This window comes from Vespa velutina, chromosome 1, assembly GCF_912470025.1.
Source record: "Vespa velutina chromosome 1, iVesVel2.1, whole genome shotgun sequence".
Taxonomy (NCBI): Eukaryota; Metazoa; Arthropoda; class Insecta; order Hymenoptera; family Vespidae; genus Vespa; species Vespa velutina.
The window spans coordinates 17,268,730-17,284,076 of NC_062188.1; the positions used below are offsets into that span (position 1 = coordinate 17,268,730).

A 15,347-nucleotide genomic window follows, 5' to 3' on the forward strand; every position below is an offset into this window, starting at 1 on the left:
TTTTTTTTTTTCTTTTTCTTTTTTTTCTTACTTTACTTTTTCTTTTCCATTTCCTTTTTTCTTTTTCTTCCATGCATGAAACGCAGTTAATTATTATGCTTTGTCTTTGTCAATCATTTTGATAATATCGATTTTCCATCACTCTCTCTCTCTCTCTCTTTCATCGCGTTTCACTAGATTTTCCTATTCAATTCTATAATATTTTAAAGAAAAACTTGAAAATATACATAACATATAATATAATGATATTAATTATTTCATATAACATGGAAAATTTCTCGGGAAAATTATCTTTAGATGCCTAAAACTTATGATTAATCTTTAGAAAACATTGGGTTGAAACAAACGACCTTCCAAGGGGAATTAATTCCAGCAAGAAACAGTCCCATAATCGTGATATATCGCGTCATTAGCAGTGTATAATAAGTTAGACATTCACTGACAAGAAGGTCTATATACTACTACACACTCGTATACACTCGTAGCCTTTCTTCAAGACATAAACACGAGAGAAAATACTTTTCGTTTATGGCCAAGACAAGCTGAGCTCGTTAAAGAAAATCGAATCGTAGTTTTCCAGCGGCAAACTTTTATTAGTACTATTCTCGCTCGATCTTTCTTTTAGATTCTTTCTCATCATTCGTAACAATCTAACAAGCATTTAAGAAGTTGGACGTGCGCGATTTTCGTTTTCCATTTCGAGGAAAAAAAATTTGTACGTGTAAAAAGTATTTAAGACTTTTTATGCGTCTGTCGAAGAAAAAAAAAATGTCGAAGTTATTTGGTATTGGATTTAAAAAAAAAAAAAAAAAAAAAAAAAAAAAAAAAAAAGAAAAAGAAAAAGAAAAAGAAAGAAAGAGAGAAAAGAAAAGAAAAAAAAGATAATACTTCCTTAAATATTTCTAATGATTTAACTTGAAAATATAACGTATACCTATGCAACTATATGTAAAATAGATATTATTAATCGTTCCATAATGAATAAAGGAAATTCAATTTGAATAATAATAATTCGATTGATCGAATCGATAGAGTTACCCGCTAACGAATAAGATTCGAGTATTCTCGAGTATCGCGTGTACGTTCGAGCGAAGTGTCAAACGGACAGAAAAGGATGGACTTCGAAAGTCCTGACGTTGAAAAAGAATTTCCAGGATTGTACGCCTCGGAATCGGCCAAGAAAAGTAACGAGAGTGATTGTACGTAATAATAATCATGACATTAATAATGTGAGACTTTTGTACGAAGAGTACGAAGAGGTTATGTATCTGTCATTTGATTCAATTACTGATTCCAAATAATCATTTTACATAACGTTCTTTCATCTCTCATAAAATATCTTTAATATTTAAAATATCGATCAATCTACATATTTCTTTTCGATTTCAGTCAGCGACGAAGGTGGTCACGAGAAACATTCGAAAAAAGAACTCCTCGGTGGTAAACGCAAAGAAAAAAAAGATCGAAAGGACAGAGGCTATGCCACATTAGAAGGTGAAAGTTCACCAGACGAGGATCAGGAAACAAAGTAATTTTGTCATCGTTGTAATTCATTCTCCATTGCCATAAAAGATAAATGTCATTGCGTTATAAATATTATATGTTTGTACAATATTAATTTCTTACTGTTATCACATTTATTATAATTAGATTTTAAGGATTAGATCTCAAAATCATATCATTTAACTAAAAAGTTTGTTTTATTCTCAACATTGTTTGATCATTTAAAAATGGAGAATAATCTGATCTCAAGTTTTTGTGATTTAATATTATTTTTTATATTAGTTCTCATCTGTGCTGTAAATGTGTACTTCATTATTCGAGTTTTAATTCTATATGCACAAGCATAATAAAATTGTTCTCCTTATCAAATTTTTCTTCTACAATGTTATATTTAATATGTTTCATAGAAGTCCTTCAAAATCAAAAAAAACCAAAGCTTTTAAATTTCCTTCAAAGAAAGAAAAACGTGAGAAATCTAGAGAGAAGGAGGCAAAGGAAAAAGATGTTGAAAAGGAGAAAGATAAAAAAAAGAAAGACAAAGATGATAAAGATGCAGAGAAGGATAAACGTAAAGACAAAGATAAAGATAAATCAAAGCAAAAGTTAAAAGATAGAAAGAAGGGAAAACATACTGGTGAAGAGGGTTTAGATATTGGCGGTAAAATATGTCTTTTTAATTATTATGCGTTATCTTTGTTTAAAATATACCAAGTAATATCAATGAAAAATTAATATATACATACAAACATACATACATACATATATATATATATATATATATATTTCATTTGTATCAGAGGAGCAACCAATTTTTGGAGTCAGTTTAAGTCTTGCAGTTGAAAGAAGCCGATGTCATGATGGAATTGAATTACCATTAGTTATACGCGATTGTATTGACTATGTTGAGGAACATGGTATGAATATAGAATGCCTGTATAAAATCCCTGGAGTAAAATCTAAAATTCAAAATTTAAAGAAACTTTATAATCAGCGAGAAACTGTAAATATATCAGAATTTGAACCTACGGTAGCTACAAGCTTATTGGTACTTTTTCTTAGGTTTGTATATCAAAATTTTATTTTACATATTGTTTCAAGTTCCGATATCCCAAAACTCACATAATGGCGATCCAGAGAATTGCCAGAGCCTGTTTTAGAGAATAGTGAGACAATATCAAGATTTGAACAAGCTGCATCAACAAAAGAAATTGCTCAACGGGAGTCACAACTACTTCAATTAACACATCAATTACCAAAATGCAATAGAACTCTTCTCGCATGGGTTACTCTACATTTAGATCATGTTGCAGCCCGTGTATGTTATATGACAATTGAAAATCACGACATTAATAGATCTGATATAAATAGACTAAAGGATTGTTTTTATTTTAGGAAAAAACTACTAAAATGAATGCCCAGACAATATCCATGACATTAAGTCCAGTTTTACAAATGAGTCACAGGTTATTATCTGCCTTACTTTTCCATTGCAAAGCACTTTTCCCTGATGTACAATTAAAAAAGTACATTCCACCACTTTCGTCTGGTAGTACGAATTTACCAGAAACTGTAGAAAGTATAGCTGCTGAATTAGCAAAACAAGAATCATTATTGTCACAAATTCATATGCAAATGAATGCAGGCTTTGTTACAAAATCAAAAGAAGAAGAATTATGGGAAGTACAACGTATGATAACGCAATTAAAGGTAAAATTTCCCGATTAAAAAGTAAATTGTTTAAAAGTAGTTATAATAAAGAAGGATTTAATTTTTAATTATTACCAAATATATCGATAGAGAAAGTATAAAACAGTTCAGAAACTTGAAGGCACAGCACAAAAAAGTTTGGACGAAGAAGTAAAATCTAGTGATGAGAATTCCATAGATCCAAATTTACAAAAAACCAAAGTTATTGAAAAAGAAACTGGATTTTTAAAAGTGGAAGGACTGAAGCCGTCTAACTCGATTGTAAAAAAAAATAATCTACACCACAATCTAGAAGAAATTAAGGATAAATGTCCAACTTGTACAGGATCGAATACAAGTATTATACAAAATGAAAGAAAAATAAATTCTCAAGAATTAGATGTGGTAGATTCTACTGAATCATCTGTTATGATTCAAAATAAAGAACAAGAATCTAAAGGAGATAGCACTGGTATATTAAATATATATATATATATATTTTTTTTTTTTCTTTTTTTTTTAACAATTTTTCATATAATTACAACACATTTATATATTATAAGAGATTTAATAGAAGTGTTAATTATAGAATCTGAAGCAGAGGATACTATAGCTAAATTAAGAGAAAGTTTAATTTATGAAGAGTTATTAGATATGCAAGCGTTATTGAAATCTCGTATTACTCAAGAAAAAAGTGAAATTAAACGACTGAAAGAAATGCTTCTTATGATAACAGAACGAGAGCCAGATAAAAAACCAAAACCAAAAGAAAGAGTTCATTCTCCAAATGAAGCTGAGATAACAGCTATGATACAATTAGCCAAAGAAAATCAATTATTAGAGGTATTTTCATAAAATATCTTTTTTATTACAAATTTTATTTTCAATTACTTTATTATATTTCAACTAAATGTAATTTTATATTTTATTTATATAGAAAAAAATGACAACTTTAATACGTAGCATTATTGAAGAAAAGGATGCTTGTGTGGAATTGCGTGTCCAAATAGCAATACATCAACTAATGGCAAAGACTTGACCTTAAAACCATAACTGGTTCCTTAGTGTTATAATGATGACATGACAAAAATAATTGAATGAATATTACGTTTTGCACAAAAAAAAAGAATATATAGTTTATAACATGTTATAATTCCTATACTCCTCATAAGTCTATATTCTATTATTCTTCAAAACAATAAGAGGGTAAATGCTTTATATTCTCCATTAAGACCCTTCAGTATTTTACAATTTGAAAATACATTATTCTATTATTGCACAGAATGTCTTACAATTGTGTTTAATTATGATGATATCATTCCAGTAAAGAATGACTGATTATCAATAGAATAGAAATGATTACGTAAGATTAACAAATATATTGAACTTTCAATTTTTAATAAATATACAAGAAATTATTAAAATCTAATTAAAGATATTTTGTTTTTGAATATTTATTTATCTCTTATGATCCGCTATACAAGTATCATGTATAATGTTATCAAAGAAATGAAAATAAATGTAAAAGCAAATATTTAAAATAAAAATAATTATTGATATTATTTTACCTATCATATGTATTTAATTTACAATAGTTAATAGAAAAGTTATTATTTTCTTTGAAAAAAAAAAATCGTATCAAAAAATGATGTTCCTATAAGAACAATAATTTATTCATTCAAGAATAAAGTTTTTTTCAAAAATTCGAAATAGTCAGATTTTTTTGCTTAAGCTTTCATCTTTGAAACGAAATATTGTTCATCAAAATCGTTCAAAAATTACAATCGGACTTGCCGTTGATGTAAATATGTAATAACGATTTTCGTCAATTTTTCCTGACACAAAATTTCGTATAGTGGCGTCCCCTTGAATTTTGCGGCAAAAGAGAAGAAACTCGTACCATGCCAACTGGATTTAAATATAATGCCTTGAATTAATACGTTCGTAACATTGAGTAACGATTATCTGATTGTTTGTATAAGTAGATAGCTAATGCTCAGATTTTTTTAATCATTCCAAACGTAAAAAAAATATGTTTTACGATGCTTGCACGGACAAGTTGCGATAACATAGTCGGTCAATCTTTCGACAAATGATAAAAATAAAAAAAAATTCATGTTCAATGTTACAAAGATTTTGACGCACGATAAATTTATAATAATTTTATTTTAAAATTTTAATAGTTAAAAATTTTCGTATTGAGATAGATGGCCTTGGGAGTGGCCTTGGGTGGGTCTCCTTCTTTCAATAGGGGAAAAATTGAGTTCAATTTTGGTACTCCGATTTTGATCGAGAGTACCAAAGAGAACGATATTCAATGTGTCCATCTTTTTTTTTATCATATTTCTTCTCTTTATATTCTTCTTTTCCTGGGGATCATCGAAGGATCATCGAGATATCACGAAGGGATAAAATTCATCATTGATTTTTACGCGAGTATACGAGAAAGATAGGGAGAACACATGAGTGCGTGTTAGAGGGCACAGGTGTGAATGTTCGCAGGTGCGATTAAAAGTCCTACCGAAGACTTTTCGTTTTATTTGCTTGAAAATTCAATTAGATTATCTCCACAAATGTGGATTTTAGAGTAGGATCACCGTTAGCCTATGAGTCTCCAGATGCAACAACTTCCACCTAGTGAGACCTGGACCCAATAATAATTGCGATATATTGAAATCTAATTATAAATCACACAATGCAAGTACTATCGGACGAATGATTGTATATTTTAAGACTTTTCCAAAATCTTTTCTTTCTAATATTAATTAAACGTTAAAAGTATTTATATTTTTCATTGTCAATCATATTTCAACAGATAAATAAATTGGATATAATAAAATTCTATGGACAAATATGAAATATATAAATTTGCGATTAAAAATTAAGATTTTTGCCGATCATTTTTATTTGATCAAAAATAACAATTAAATTATATATTTATATATTGTATATTATTCTTATAAAAATATAACATTAGATATAAACTAACTATAAAGTAAAATTCCCCTCTTATTCCACTATTTTTTTTTTTTTCTTTCGTGATTTCTTCTGCAGAAGTTATTCTCCTTATCTTGTATCATTATTATTATCATTATATATTATATATAATATAATAATATAATAATATAATAATAAGAATAATGATAAGGAGAAGAGGAATTAGAAAAAAAACACACACATATATATATATATATATATATATATATATATATATTATATTAAATAATATTTGATATATTATATAAGTATATAATAATTTTCATATGAATTATATTTATTCATCCAATATGCATTTATATCGTAAAATAAATGCGTACCGGCATTCCCTCATATCTGTCAGATCTAATTATCTACTAAACTATTTTTTTTAATCAACACTAACCTAATTGTTAGAGAGGTTTATAACATGTATAAGTTTATAGACTGATACGATAAACGTATAGTAAAGACAATATTCCTTGGTTGCATTTGTAGTTCATATTTTGTCCATACCTGTCGCTGAAGTCACATAAGCTTTGAACAAAGATAATGAACTGCCATAATGAAAAGTTCATGCATATATATATATATATGATATATATATATATATATATATATATATATATTTGCATTACGATGCTCGACCAATCCTCTTGTAATATTTTGCAAGTGTAGTAGGATTTTATTTTATCACGTCTATCAGCTGATTAATAGTGTATCTTTTTAGTGATTTACGACTGGCAAACTGTAGAAAAGCATAAAGTTAGTAGAAAGAACGTATAACAAAGGTAGATATAAATTTTTATATTTTCAAAATCAATTTAACACATTTTATAACTATTTATTTATAAATTTAACAATAAAATATCGTTATCAACAAAGTATCATACTAATCGATATAATTTTAAATAGATTATTAAAAAAGTTGATCTCTAAAAAGATTATATTTATATATATATATATATATATTCTATATATATATATATATAAATATATATAAAATAATATATGTATATAAAAATAAAATATGTATCTTAATCTAAATGTAATATTATTGAATTATTTATAGATATATAATATACTGTTCTTTAAAATTTTGTTTAAACAAATCAATCTAAAAAGGTATCTATATACGAATGTCATTGTTTATATCTAAAAGTTAAATTTCTTTCTGATATCCAAAATCTTATAGAATTTATCAAATTTGAGATATAAAAGTATGTGTTTTTTATAATCTAATTAAGATAAGAATCCATTGTCATATTGTTATCACTGACATGCCCATAAATTTACATTATATCACATTAAGTATATCTTACATTAAGTATATATTATATTAAGTATATATTACTCATTATGGTAATCTTTGTCCTTTTAATCATTTGTTTTTTTTTTTGTTGTATCTTAATATCTCATTTTTTTTTAAAGTATAGAAAACAAATGATAACACAATGTATATATATATATATATTTGTACATGCTATTATTTAATTTATTATTACAATATATAAATAACTATATATATATATATATATATATATATATATATATATATATATATATGTAAAAAAAATAGTAGTAATAATAACAATAATATTATTATTTATATTCTGCAGTGATCACCTGTACAACTTATAAGGAATTACAATGCGTTTAGTAATTTGTGATACAGTAGACTATGTCTCTGAATGGTCTGCAAGATATGTTTTAAAAAGAATTAAAGATTTTGAACCAAATGAAAACAAATATTTTGTTCTTGGTCTTCCTACAGGTAACTGTTTCATTTATTATTATTCTTTTTTTTTTTTTTACTTCTGATGTATATTTATTTTTTATTTATAATTTTTATTATTTATGTATATATACAAATATAGGTGGTACTCCTCTGGGAATGTATAAGAAATTAATAGAATATTATAAAGCTGGAAAAATTTCTTTTAAATATGTCAAGACATTTAATATGGATGAATATGTTGATTTACCAAGAGATCATCCGGAATCATATCATTATTATATGTATAATAATTTTTTTAAACATATAGATATTAATCCTCAAAATGTTCATATTCTTGATGGAAATGCACCCGATCTTGTAAAAGAATGCGATGATTTTGAAAAAAAAATTAAGGAAGCTGGTGGAATTGAACTTTTTATTGGAGGTATATTTTTTTGAATAAATTTTTGTACTCATACATAAACGTAATTATTATGTAAAATAAATTCTTAAAAAGTATAATATTTATATGTAGGTATTGGACCAGATGGCCATATAGCCTTTAATGAACCAGGTTCTTCATTAGCATCTCGTACTAGAGTTAAAACTTTAGCGCAAGATACATTGGAAGCAAATGCTAGATTTTTTGGAAATGATATTTCCAAAGTTCCTAAACAAGCCTTAACTGTTGGCGTTGGTACTGTTATGGATTCAAAAGAAGTAATGATACTCATTACTGGATCTCATAAAGCATTTGCTCTGTATAAAGCAATAGAGGAAGGAGTTAATCATATGTGGACAGTGTCAGCATTTCAACAACATCCACGTACATTAATCATATGCGATGAAGATGCAACTTTGGAATTGCGTGTAAAAACAGTAAAATACTTTAAGGTATACGCATATATAAAAAGTTCAAATGAACTTTGTAGTTTAGAATTATTTTTGTCATATAAACGTTTCAATATTTCATTCCAATATTTCACACACAATTGTTGATTTTACTCTTTGCACCTTCATTTCATTATATAACTAGTTTGGCATTCAATTTGTGTGCTATCCAGGGTCTCAGTGCTGTACATCGTAAATTGATCGAAGAAGATGGACATACCATACCACGTCGTTCAATAAGTGACAGTTAAAACGGTAGTTATTCCCGTACTCTCTTTATATGCAAATTATTATTAATATATAATTTCTATGCAATATTCTTTGCTTAAATATCTTCTATATAAAGTGGTCATTCAGTGGTGCAAATTATTGTTGATTTTTAACATAAAATGTTTTTTATTACTATCTTTATTAATCCTCGGAAATAACATCTGCCAAACCTGTTGCTTATTCTAACTCAAAAATCTCTCCTACATGCTTCATAGTGATATCATTTAATGTACATACAATCATTAAAAATAATTGTTATATGCATACAAATTTCAGCTTAATTTAGAAGAAGAAGAAATGTTATTATTTTACATTTCCTTGTGTAATTTTCATATTGATTAAGTCTATTCAACTTTATGTTAATAGAATCTTTTGCTTCATTTTACATCATAAAGGAGCTTACATCAAGGGAGCTGCTTTTCCTGGGGCATCTTGGATATAATTAATCTATTGCTTTAACTTTTAATAGCACTTTTATTATTACAGAATTTATGGGATATCCATAGCAAGTTGATAGAAGAATCAAACCATGGATTACGTTGATCCAATAACCGATACCTGTGTAATGTAAAAGACTTCATGTGTGAAAAGGACTCGAAAATATTGATCTGAAATTTCAGTTCAGACTGCCATGGTAAAATATTTTTGTGATAAACAATGCTGTATCATAACTGTTTACTTATGTATTACTGTTTTATATATATATATATATATGTGTATGTATATATATATATACATATACATATATATCTATATACATATACATATATATATACATATATATGCACATATTATATATAAGTATATGTGCACACATCTATATGCATACATATATACATATATATGTGTATAAGTAGAATTTCAAATTGTACAAAAGTGCAATATTTTTATACTGTTAATACCCATTTTTCATAAAATAAATTTATCCTTTTATCACATTGTCAAATATATGTATTTATCGATTGTTAAAAAATTGTTGACGAGTTATGCAAGAATGAATCATCAGAATCAGGATATATATATATATATATATCTTTTTCTTTGTTTTTTCTTTTTTCTTTATTATTACGAAAATATGAGAAAGTAAAATATTTATTATCAGGGTTTTGATCAAGAAAAAAAATTTCCTTCATATATATTCCAATATTGAAGATATACCATTAGAAAATGTTTTTTCATTAAAAAATGATTACATCATTATGAACATATTATTCTACTCTACGAATGACGTAAAGTAGGACGAATGGGAGTATCAAATAGAGAAGTGGTTATATCGCTCGAGAAAAGTAGATAAAAGATTTAGTCTCGACCAACAGATCATTTGTTTCGGATCGTTCGACAGAGATCTGTATAAACGTAACTTCTTTTTATATGTGACAGTAATAATTTTTTCGTGTTATAATATCAAGATAAAATTCAAGTTTAAAAAACATTATAAGTGGAATTATTTTTTCAATATATTAATTTTAATAGAAGTCTTCCTATTACATCAGATAGAACAAGATTACGATCATAATTGTTTTTCCTTTTTTTTTTTTTTTTTTTTTTTTTTTTTTTTTTTACGTTCGAATGACCATGGAGACAGAACAAAAAGAACAAATTGAAATAAAAGAAATAACTTTATACCAATTGGAACCATTATTACGATCAATGTTAGGTAATGAATTGATCGTTGAAAATTACACGAGCAGCACATTTTTACCGCCTGGAGAGAATTACGGTAGTACTATTTTAGCTATCGATGCTGTAATAAAACGAGAAAAGAATGCCGAAAGAGAAGATCTTCATATGATTGCAAAAATGGCACCGCCGACCGAATTCCAAAGACGAGTATTTAATAGTCCTTTTACGTTTAAAAAGGAAATATTTATGTATGAACGTTTACTACCATATTATAGGCTTATGGAAAAAGAACTTGGTGTTGATGAAAATGAATTATTTGACGTTATACCTAAATATTACGGTTCCCGTTTATCTCTCGATCCACAAAAAGATTTTGATGACAATGCTGTTATTTTATTAGAGAATCTTAAAATACGTGATTATTATACTGGTAAAAGAGAAATAGGTAAATATATAATTTTTTGATTATTTATGAATATAAAGATTATATATATATATATATATAATACATAAATATATTTATATAAATGTAGATCACGATCATTCTTTTATGTTTCACATAAAAAAAAAAAAAGAAAAAATAACTACAACGAAAAGTAATTATTTTCTAAAAATTCTGTTAATTCGAATGATAATTTTGTGTGCTACAGTTCTTATTAAAAAAAAAAAAAAAAAAAAAAAAAAAAAAACCAATAAATAAAAGTAAAATGTAAGGGTCAAGTTCGAAATATTTTATCTGTATAAGAATGATCGCGATAATAATTTCTTATCGCATAATTCATGATATCATTTATATCACTCATTTTATCTTATAAAATAAATTTAAAAATGCAAAATGCTTTCTCTTATCATATATAATCCCGGTACCAAAAAAAAAGAAAAAAATAAAAAGAAGAAAAAAAGAAAAAGAACAAAAAATTCAAATAATATTCTTCATTTATCTTTTTTTTCTCTCTCTCTTTATTTCTAAAACATAGGCGTCGATTTAGATCATTCTAAATTAGCCGTGCGTGCAATGGCTAGATTTCATGCCCTTGGAATCGCAATGAAGCATAACAAGCCTGATGAGTATAATATAATCAGGGAAGCTTCTAAATGTCCTGAACTTATAAAAGATGGATTTACAGAGTTTTATATACCTATATTAAAAAAACTCGAAGAAAATCCAGTTACGAGAATTTATTATGATAGATGTGCAGTAATATTAAAGGATGAAACATTTTTTGAAGAATGGTTAGCTGAACCAGAAGGAGAATGGGGAACGATAGTTCATAAAGATTTTTGGGTAAACAATATGATGTTTCATAGTGATCAAAATGGTCACGTGGACGATGTGAAATTTATCGATTTTCAAAATTATATGTATTCAAATCCGGTAGGCGAATTATTGTTTTTTTTACATTCAAGTACAGACGATAATGTTCGGGCAAATAATCTCGATGAACTCACAGATTTATATTATGAAATTTTTATTTCTGTATTATTAAAAATGAAGTGCGATATTAAACCTTTCGATCGTAAAAGTTTTAACGAGCAATTTCTATTAGTCTGCAAAATTGAATTTATACATTTATGTTTTATGATAAAGATGCTTACAATTGATGTTAATAAAACCAATTTGAACAATTCTACTATTGAAACAGTAATGACAAGCTATGAAGGTAACGAAATGTTTACAAAAAGATTACAAAGTCTAGTATTATATTTTGCCGAACATAATTGGATTTAGAGAAAATTTTTATTAATAATGGCTTATTTGTTTTTAATTGTATTCTTCTCAGGTTTTTTGGTTTATTTTTCATCGTAAAAGTATTATTTTACGAAACGACATATTATAATTCATTTATATATAGTAAAGTATTATATACAATTTTAATTAAAATATGTCTAATATTTATGTAAAAAGAAGTATTTAATATTATATTACAAATGTACAATAAATAAATATAGTATTAATTTTTATTATTTTCTTTTTATTTTTGGAACTTTTCTATTTCTATTTCTGTTCTTTACATTTGTAACTTCATAAAAGTTGCTTCCTATTTTCTTTCTCTTGTTAGCTCTTTCTATTGCTCTACGTTGTTTACTTGTTAATTTTTTATTATCCTCATTATTTTGTTTTCCCTTTTTAGATGATACCGTAAATGTACCACTACTTGAAAATGTTTTCGAATTGATCATTTCACTATCACTAGAATCATAATCATTTTCCACAACATCAAATACACTTTGCATTAGATTATCTTTTTCTATAGGTATTTTAATTTCATCCTCTGAATTACTTGGATTTCTTTCATCTTCGGAACAATTGCCATTTCTTTCATTAATATTATCTTCGAGAATACTATTTGTTATATTTATTGTTGTTTCATTATTATTTTCTTTATTATTATCTTCCTCAGGATCTGTTTTTTGTGACTCGTTTAATGTATCAATTATGTCACTGACATTTGGCAAAGAAGATTCAACATCTATCTCATTGTTGGTACAATTTAATTGTTCTAATTCACTTTGACTATAACAAATATCCTTTATATCATCACCAGAGTATGGCAATCCTACTTTAATTTTTCTAAAATCTTGTAATACATTCAATTGTACTTTTGCCGAATCTTTTGATGAAATACTTTGATCTTCTTGTTGATCTGTTTCAATCACCGTGTTCTTATCATTTTCAATGAGAACATTCTCTTTTTCTGTTGTTACAGATTTAGGTAATGGATCTTCAAAACCAGATGGTGCAACATAAAATGGCAATTTACCACGTTGCCAATCATTAAGAACCATACGTGCTGTTATCGTTATATCTGGTTCTCCTTTCTTCAAAAGTTTTCCACTTTTACGTGCTAATTTTTCCAAAAAATCAATGTGATCTGTCCAACCTTCGATCTTGTACGTTTTACATAAATATTCAGCTTTTACTCTTTCCAAAACTGAACTTACATAATCTTCTGGATTTTGAACGAGTTCAACTCTCACTACACCTTTTAAAACTTTTTCTGTATCAGTCTCTTTAGATGGATAAACTACACCTGGACAATCTATAAGATATATACGACGCATCAAAGTTATATATTGCCATACTTTTGTTTCCCCTGCTATTGGTGCTACTTTACAAACCTTTTTGGATCTTAATGTATTTATGATAGAACTTTTCCCAGTATTTGGATATCCAATAAAACCTACACTAATTTGTTTTTTGTCAATGTGTAATTTTGCAAATTGGCGCAATAAATTAATAAGGGAACCTTTACCAAATGGATGAGTTAAAGATGCATGAAATGCTATTGTTGGATATTCTGAGCTTAGTATAGCAACCCATCTTTGCGTCACCCAAGTTGGAACAAGATCTACTTTATTTAAGATGAACATTAAATGTTTATGCGCCTTTTCAGTTTTTAGATATTTTTCTACAGGTGGAGACCTTGTTCCCATAGGATCTCTTGCATCTAATACTTGTAATACTACATCAGAAGAATCAATAACTTTATATAATTCATTCCAAATTCTCTTGCTTTGTCCTGCCGCCATTACCCAATCTCTTTGCATATCACGCATTCCTGTATCTTCTCGAATTAAATCATAATCTTTGGAATCCTTTTCCTTATCATATGTTTCTTCTTTCTCTTCTGCCAATTTTTGCAATTCATCATAAGTTGCAATAGCCAAGTTTGGTCGTTTTCTTATTTTTTTTGGACCGAATACACTTTCAAAACTTTCTGTATCTAATAAATGTACTCTAGCATTAATGGCCTTTTGTTGAAGTAAAGTTACTGGTAATTGTGTAGGTTTCATTACTACTTTGTAAGGATCGTTCATAGCTGCTCCTAATTCGTTTTGAAATTTTTGAAGTGCATTTTGTGATATTACTCTTGAATTGCCGAACCATCTTTGAGAAGGTTCAACGCGAGACATAGTCCCTGGTGCATGCCAACCTTGAAATGGTGCTGGACTAATAATCTTACCTACACGATTACGTTTAGGTCTTTGATTACGATACATTTGTAATCTTTTTATAGTTGCTTTTGTTCTGATTTTTGCTACACCTTTTAACCCTTCTGTTGGTCTCTCAGGGTTCATACTATGTCCAGAACGATTAAAGCCTTCTTTCCGAGGAGGTCTATTATCTGCTCGTGATTTTGCCATTTTAATGATTAAAATTATAACACTTTTATTTTAATATTAAATGTAAAAATATTTAAACAATTTTCGAGGTTCGTTGTACGATCTAAATATCCACGTGTATGTCGACCATATTTGACTATAACGCACTCTAGTGTTCTGCTTATATAACTACTTTGATAAATTTTCATTGATAAAAACAATATATATATATATATTTGTTGTTGTTGTTGTTGTTGTTTCATTCATTATTTGAAAATAATAGATATTCTTTAATGATCAATAATCATTATACAGATCATTATGTAAAATATTAAAGCAAATATTTATTATAGAAAAGACAAGAAGATCAATGATGAAATCATGGAAATGACTTTACGTATTAACCAATTAAATTGTTGTATTTATTGAAATTTTGTAAACGAGTATTACTTTCAATGGGGCTATAACGAAGTCATACTTTTTGTTATCGCTAAGCTATATACAAAAAACTAAATAAATTTATTAAACACATTTGTATTAAAAATTACGTTGAGAAGAAAAAAAAAATATATATATA

General features: G+C 26.9%; 4 protein-coding genes across 6 annotated transcripts in view; 3 read left to right on the top strand and 1 right to left on the bottom strand.

The window, feature by feature from the left end:
• LOC124950968 (ralA-binding protein 1) overlaps nt 1–4,751 on the top strand; it is a 64,527-nt gene extending 59,776 nt beyond the window's left edge. Inside the window, exons 8-15 of the mRNA XM_047498636.1 lie at nt 1,390–1,528; nt 1,911–2,161; nt 2,301–2,562; nt 2,638–2,818; nt 2,896–3,210; nt 3,301–3,661; nt 3,779–4,032; nt 4,127–4,751. Of these exons, the coding sequence (XP_047354592.1) occupies nt 1,390–1,528; nt 1,911–2,161; nt 2,301–2,562; nt 2,638–2,818; nt 2,896–3,210; nt 3,301–3,661; nt 3,779–4,032; nt 4,127–4,228 (1,865 nt within the window). The 3' untranslated portion in view covers nt 4,229–4,751. The remainder of the gene's footprint in view (nt 1–1,389; nt 1,529–1,910; nt 2,162–2,300; nt 2,563–2,637; nt 2,819–2,895; nt 3,211–3,300; nt 3,662–3,778; nt 4,033–4,126) is intronic.
• Nucleotides 4,752–6,798: 2,047 nt separating this feature from the next.
• On the top strand, nt 6,799–9,988 carry LOC124949291 (glucosamine-6-phosphate isomerase). 3 transcript variants are annotated; one of them, XR_007101028.1, is made up of 6 exons: nt 6,799–6,956; nt 7,785–7,939; nt 8,043–8,327; nt 8,418–8,776; nt 8,919–9,028; nt 9,530–9,988. XR_007101028.1 is itself a non-coding variant. In XM_047494137.1 (6 exons), the coding sequence occupies exons 2-5, from the start codon at nt 7,816–7,818 to the stop codon at nt 9,022–9,024; spliced, it is 846 nt and encodes a 281-aa protein (XP_047350093.1). In that variant the 5' UTR covers nt 6,799–6,956; nt 7,785–7,815; the 3' UTR covers nt 9,025–9,028; nt 9,530–9,988. The 3 variants fall into 3 exon arrangements, 2 of the variants coding, with proteins under 2 accessions (XP_047350093.1, XP_047350103.1); XM_047494137.1 differs by having other exon boundaries at nt 8,947–9,028; XM_047494147.1 differs by lacking the exon at nt 8,919–9,028.
• A 339-nt stretch (nt 9,989–10,327) lies between these two features.
• LOC124949288 lies at nt 10,328–12,514 on the top strand. The gene is made up of 2 exons (XM_047494122.1): nt 10,328–11,111; nt 11,644–12,514. Exons 1-2 carry the CDS (start codon nt 10,613–10,615, stop codon nt 12,393–12,395), a joined length of 1,251 nt encoding a protein of 416 aa, XP_047350078.1. The 5' UTR covers nt 10,328–10,612; the 3' UTR covers nt 12,396–12,514.
• A 40-nt stretch (nt 12,515–12,554) lies between these two features.
• LOC124950489 (nucleolar GTP-binding protein 2) lies at nt 12,555–14,942 on the bottom strand. Its single transcript, XM_047497253.1, has one exon. The coding sequence runs from the start codon at nt 14,810–14,812 to the stop codon at nt 12,629–12,631; it is 2,184 nt and encodes a 727-aa protein (XP_047353209.1). The 5' UTR covers nt 14,813–14,942; the 3' UTR covers nt 12,555–12,628.
• Between the last annotated feature and the right edge of the window lie 405 nt (nt 14,943–15,347).

Coding starts and splice junctions, on each gene's coding strand:
- LOC124949291 (XM_047494137.1), top strand. CDS start 7,816: ATGCGTTTAGTAATTTGTGATACAGTAGACTATGTCTCTGAATGGTCT. Junction 7,940..8,042: donor TGTTCTTGGTCTTCCTACAG/GTAACTGTTTCA, acceptor ATACAAATATAG/GTGGTACTCCTCTGGGAATG. Junction 8,777..8,946: donor AAACAGTAAAATACTTTAAG/GTATACGCATAT, acceptor TGTGCTATCCAG/GGTCTCAGTGCTGTACATCG.
- LOC124950489 (XM_047497253.1), bottom strand. CDS start 14,812: ATGGCAAAATCACGAGCAGATAATAGACCTCCTCGGAAAGAAGGCTTT.
- LOC124949288 (XM_047494122.1), top strand. CDS start 10,613: ATGACCATGGAGACAGAACAAAAAGAACAAATTGAAATAAAAGAAATA. Junction 11,112..11,643: donor TACTGGTAAAAGAGAAATAG/GTAAATATATAA, acceptor TCTAAAACATAG/GCGTCGATTTAGATCATTCT.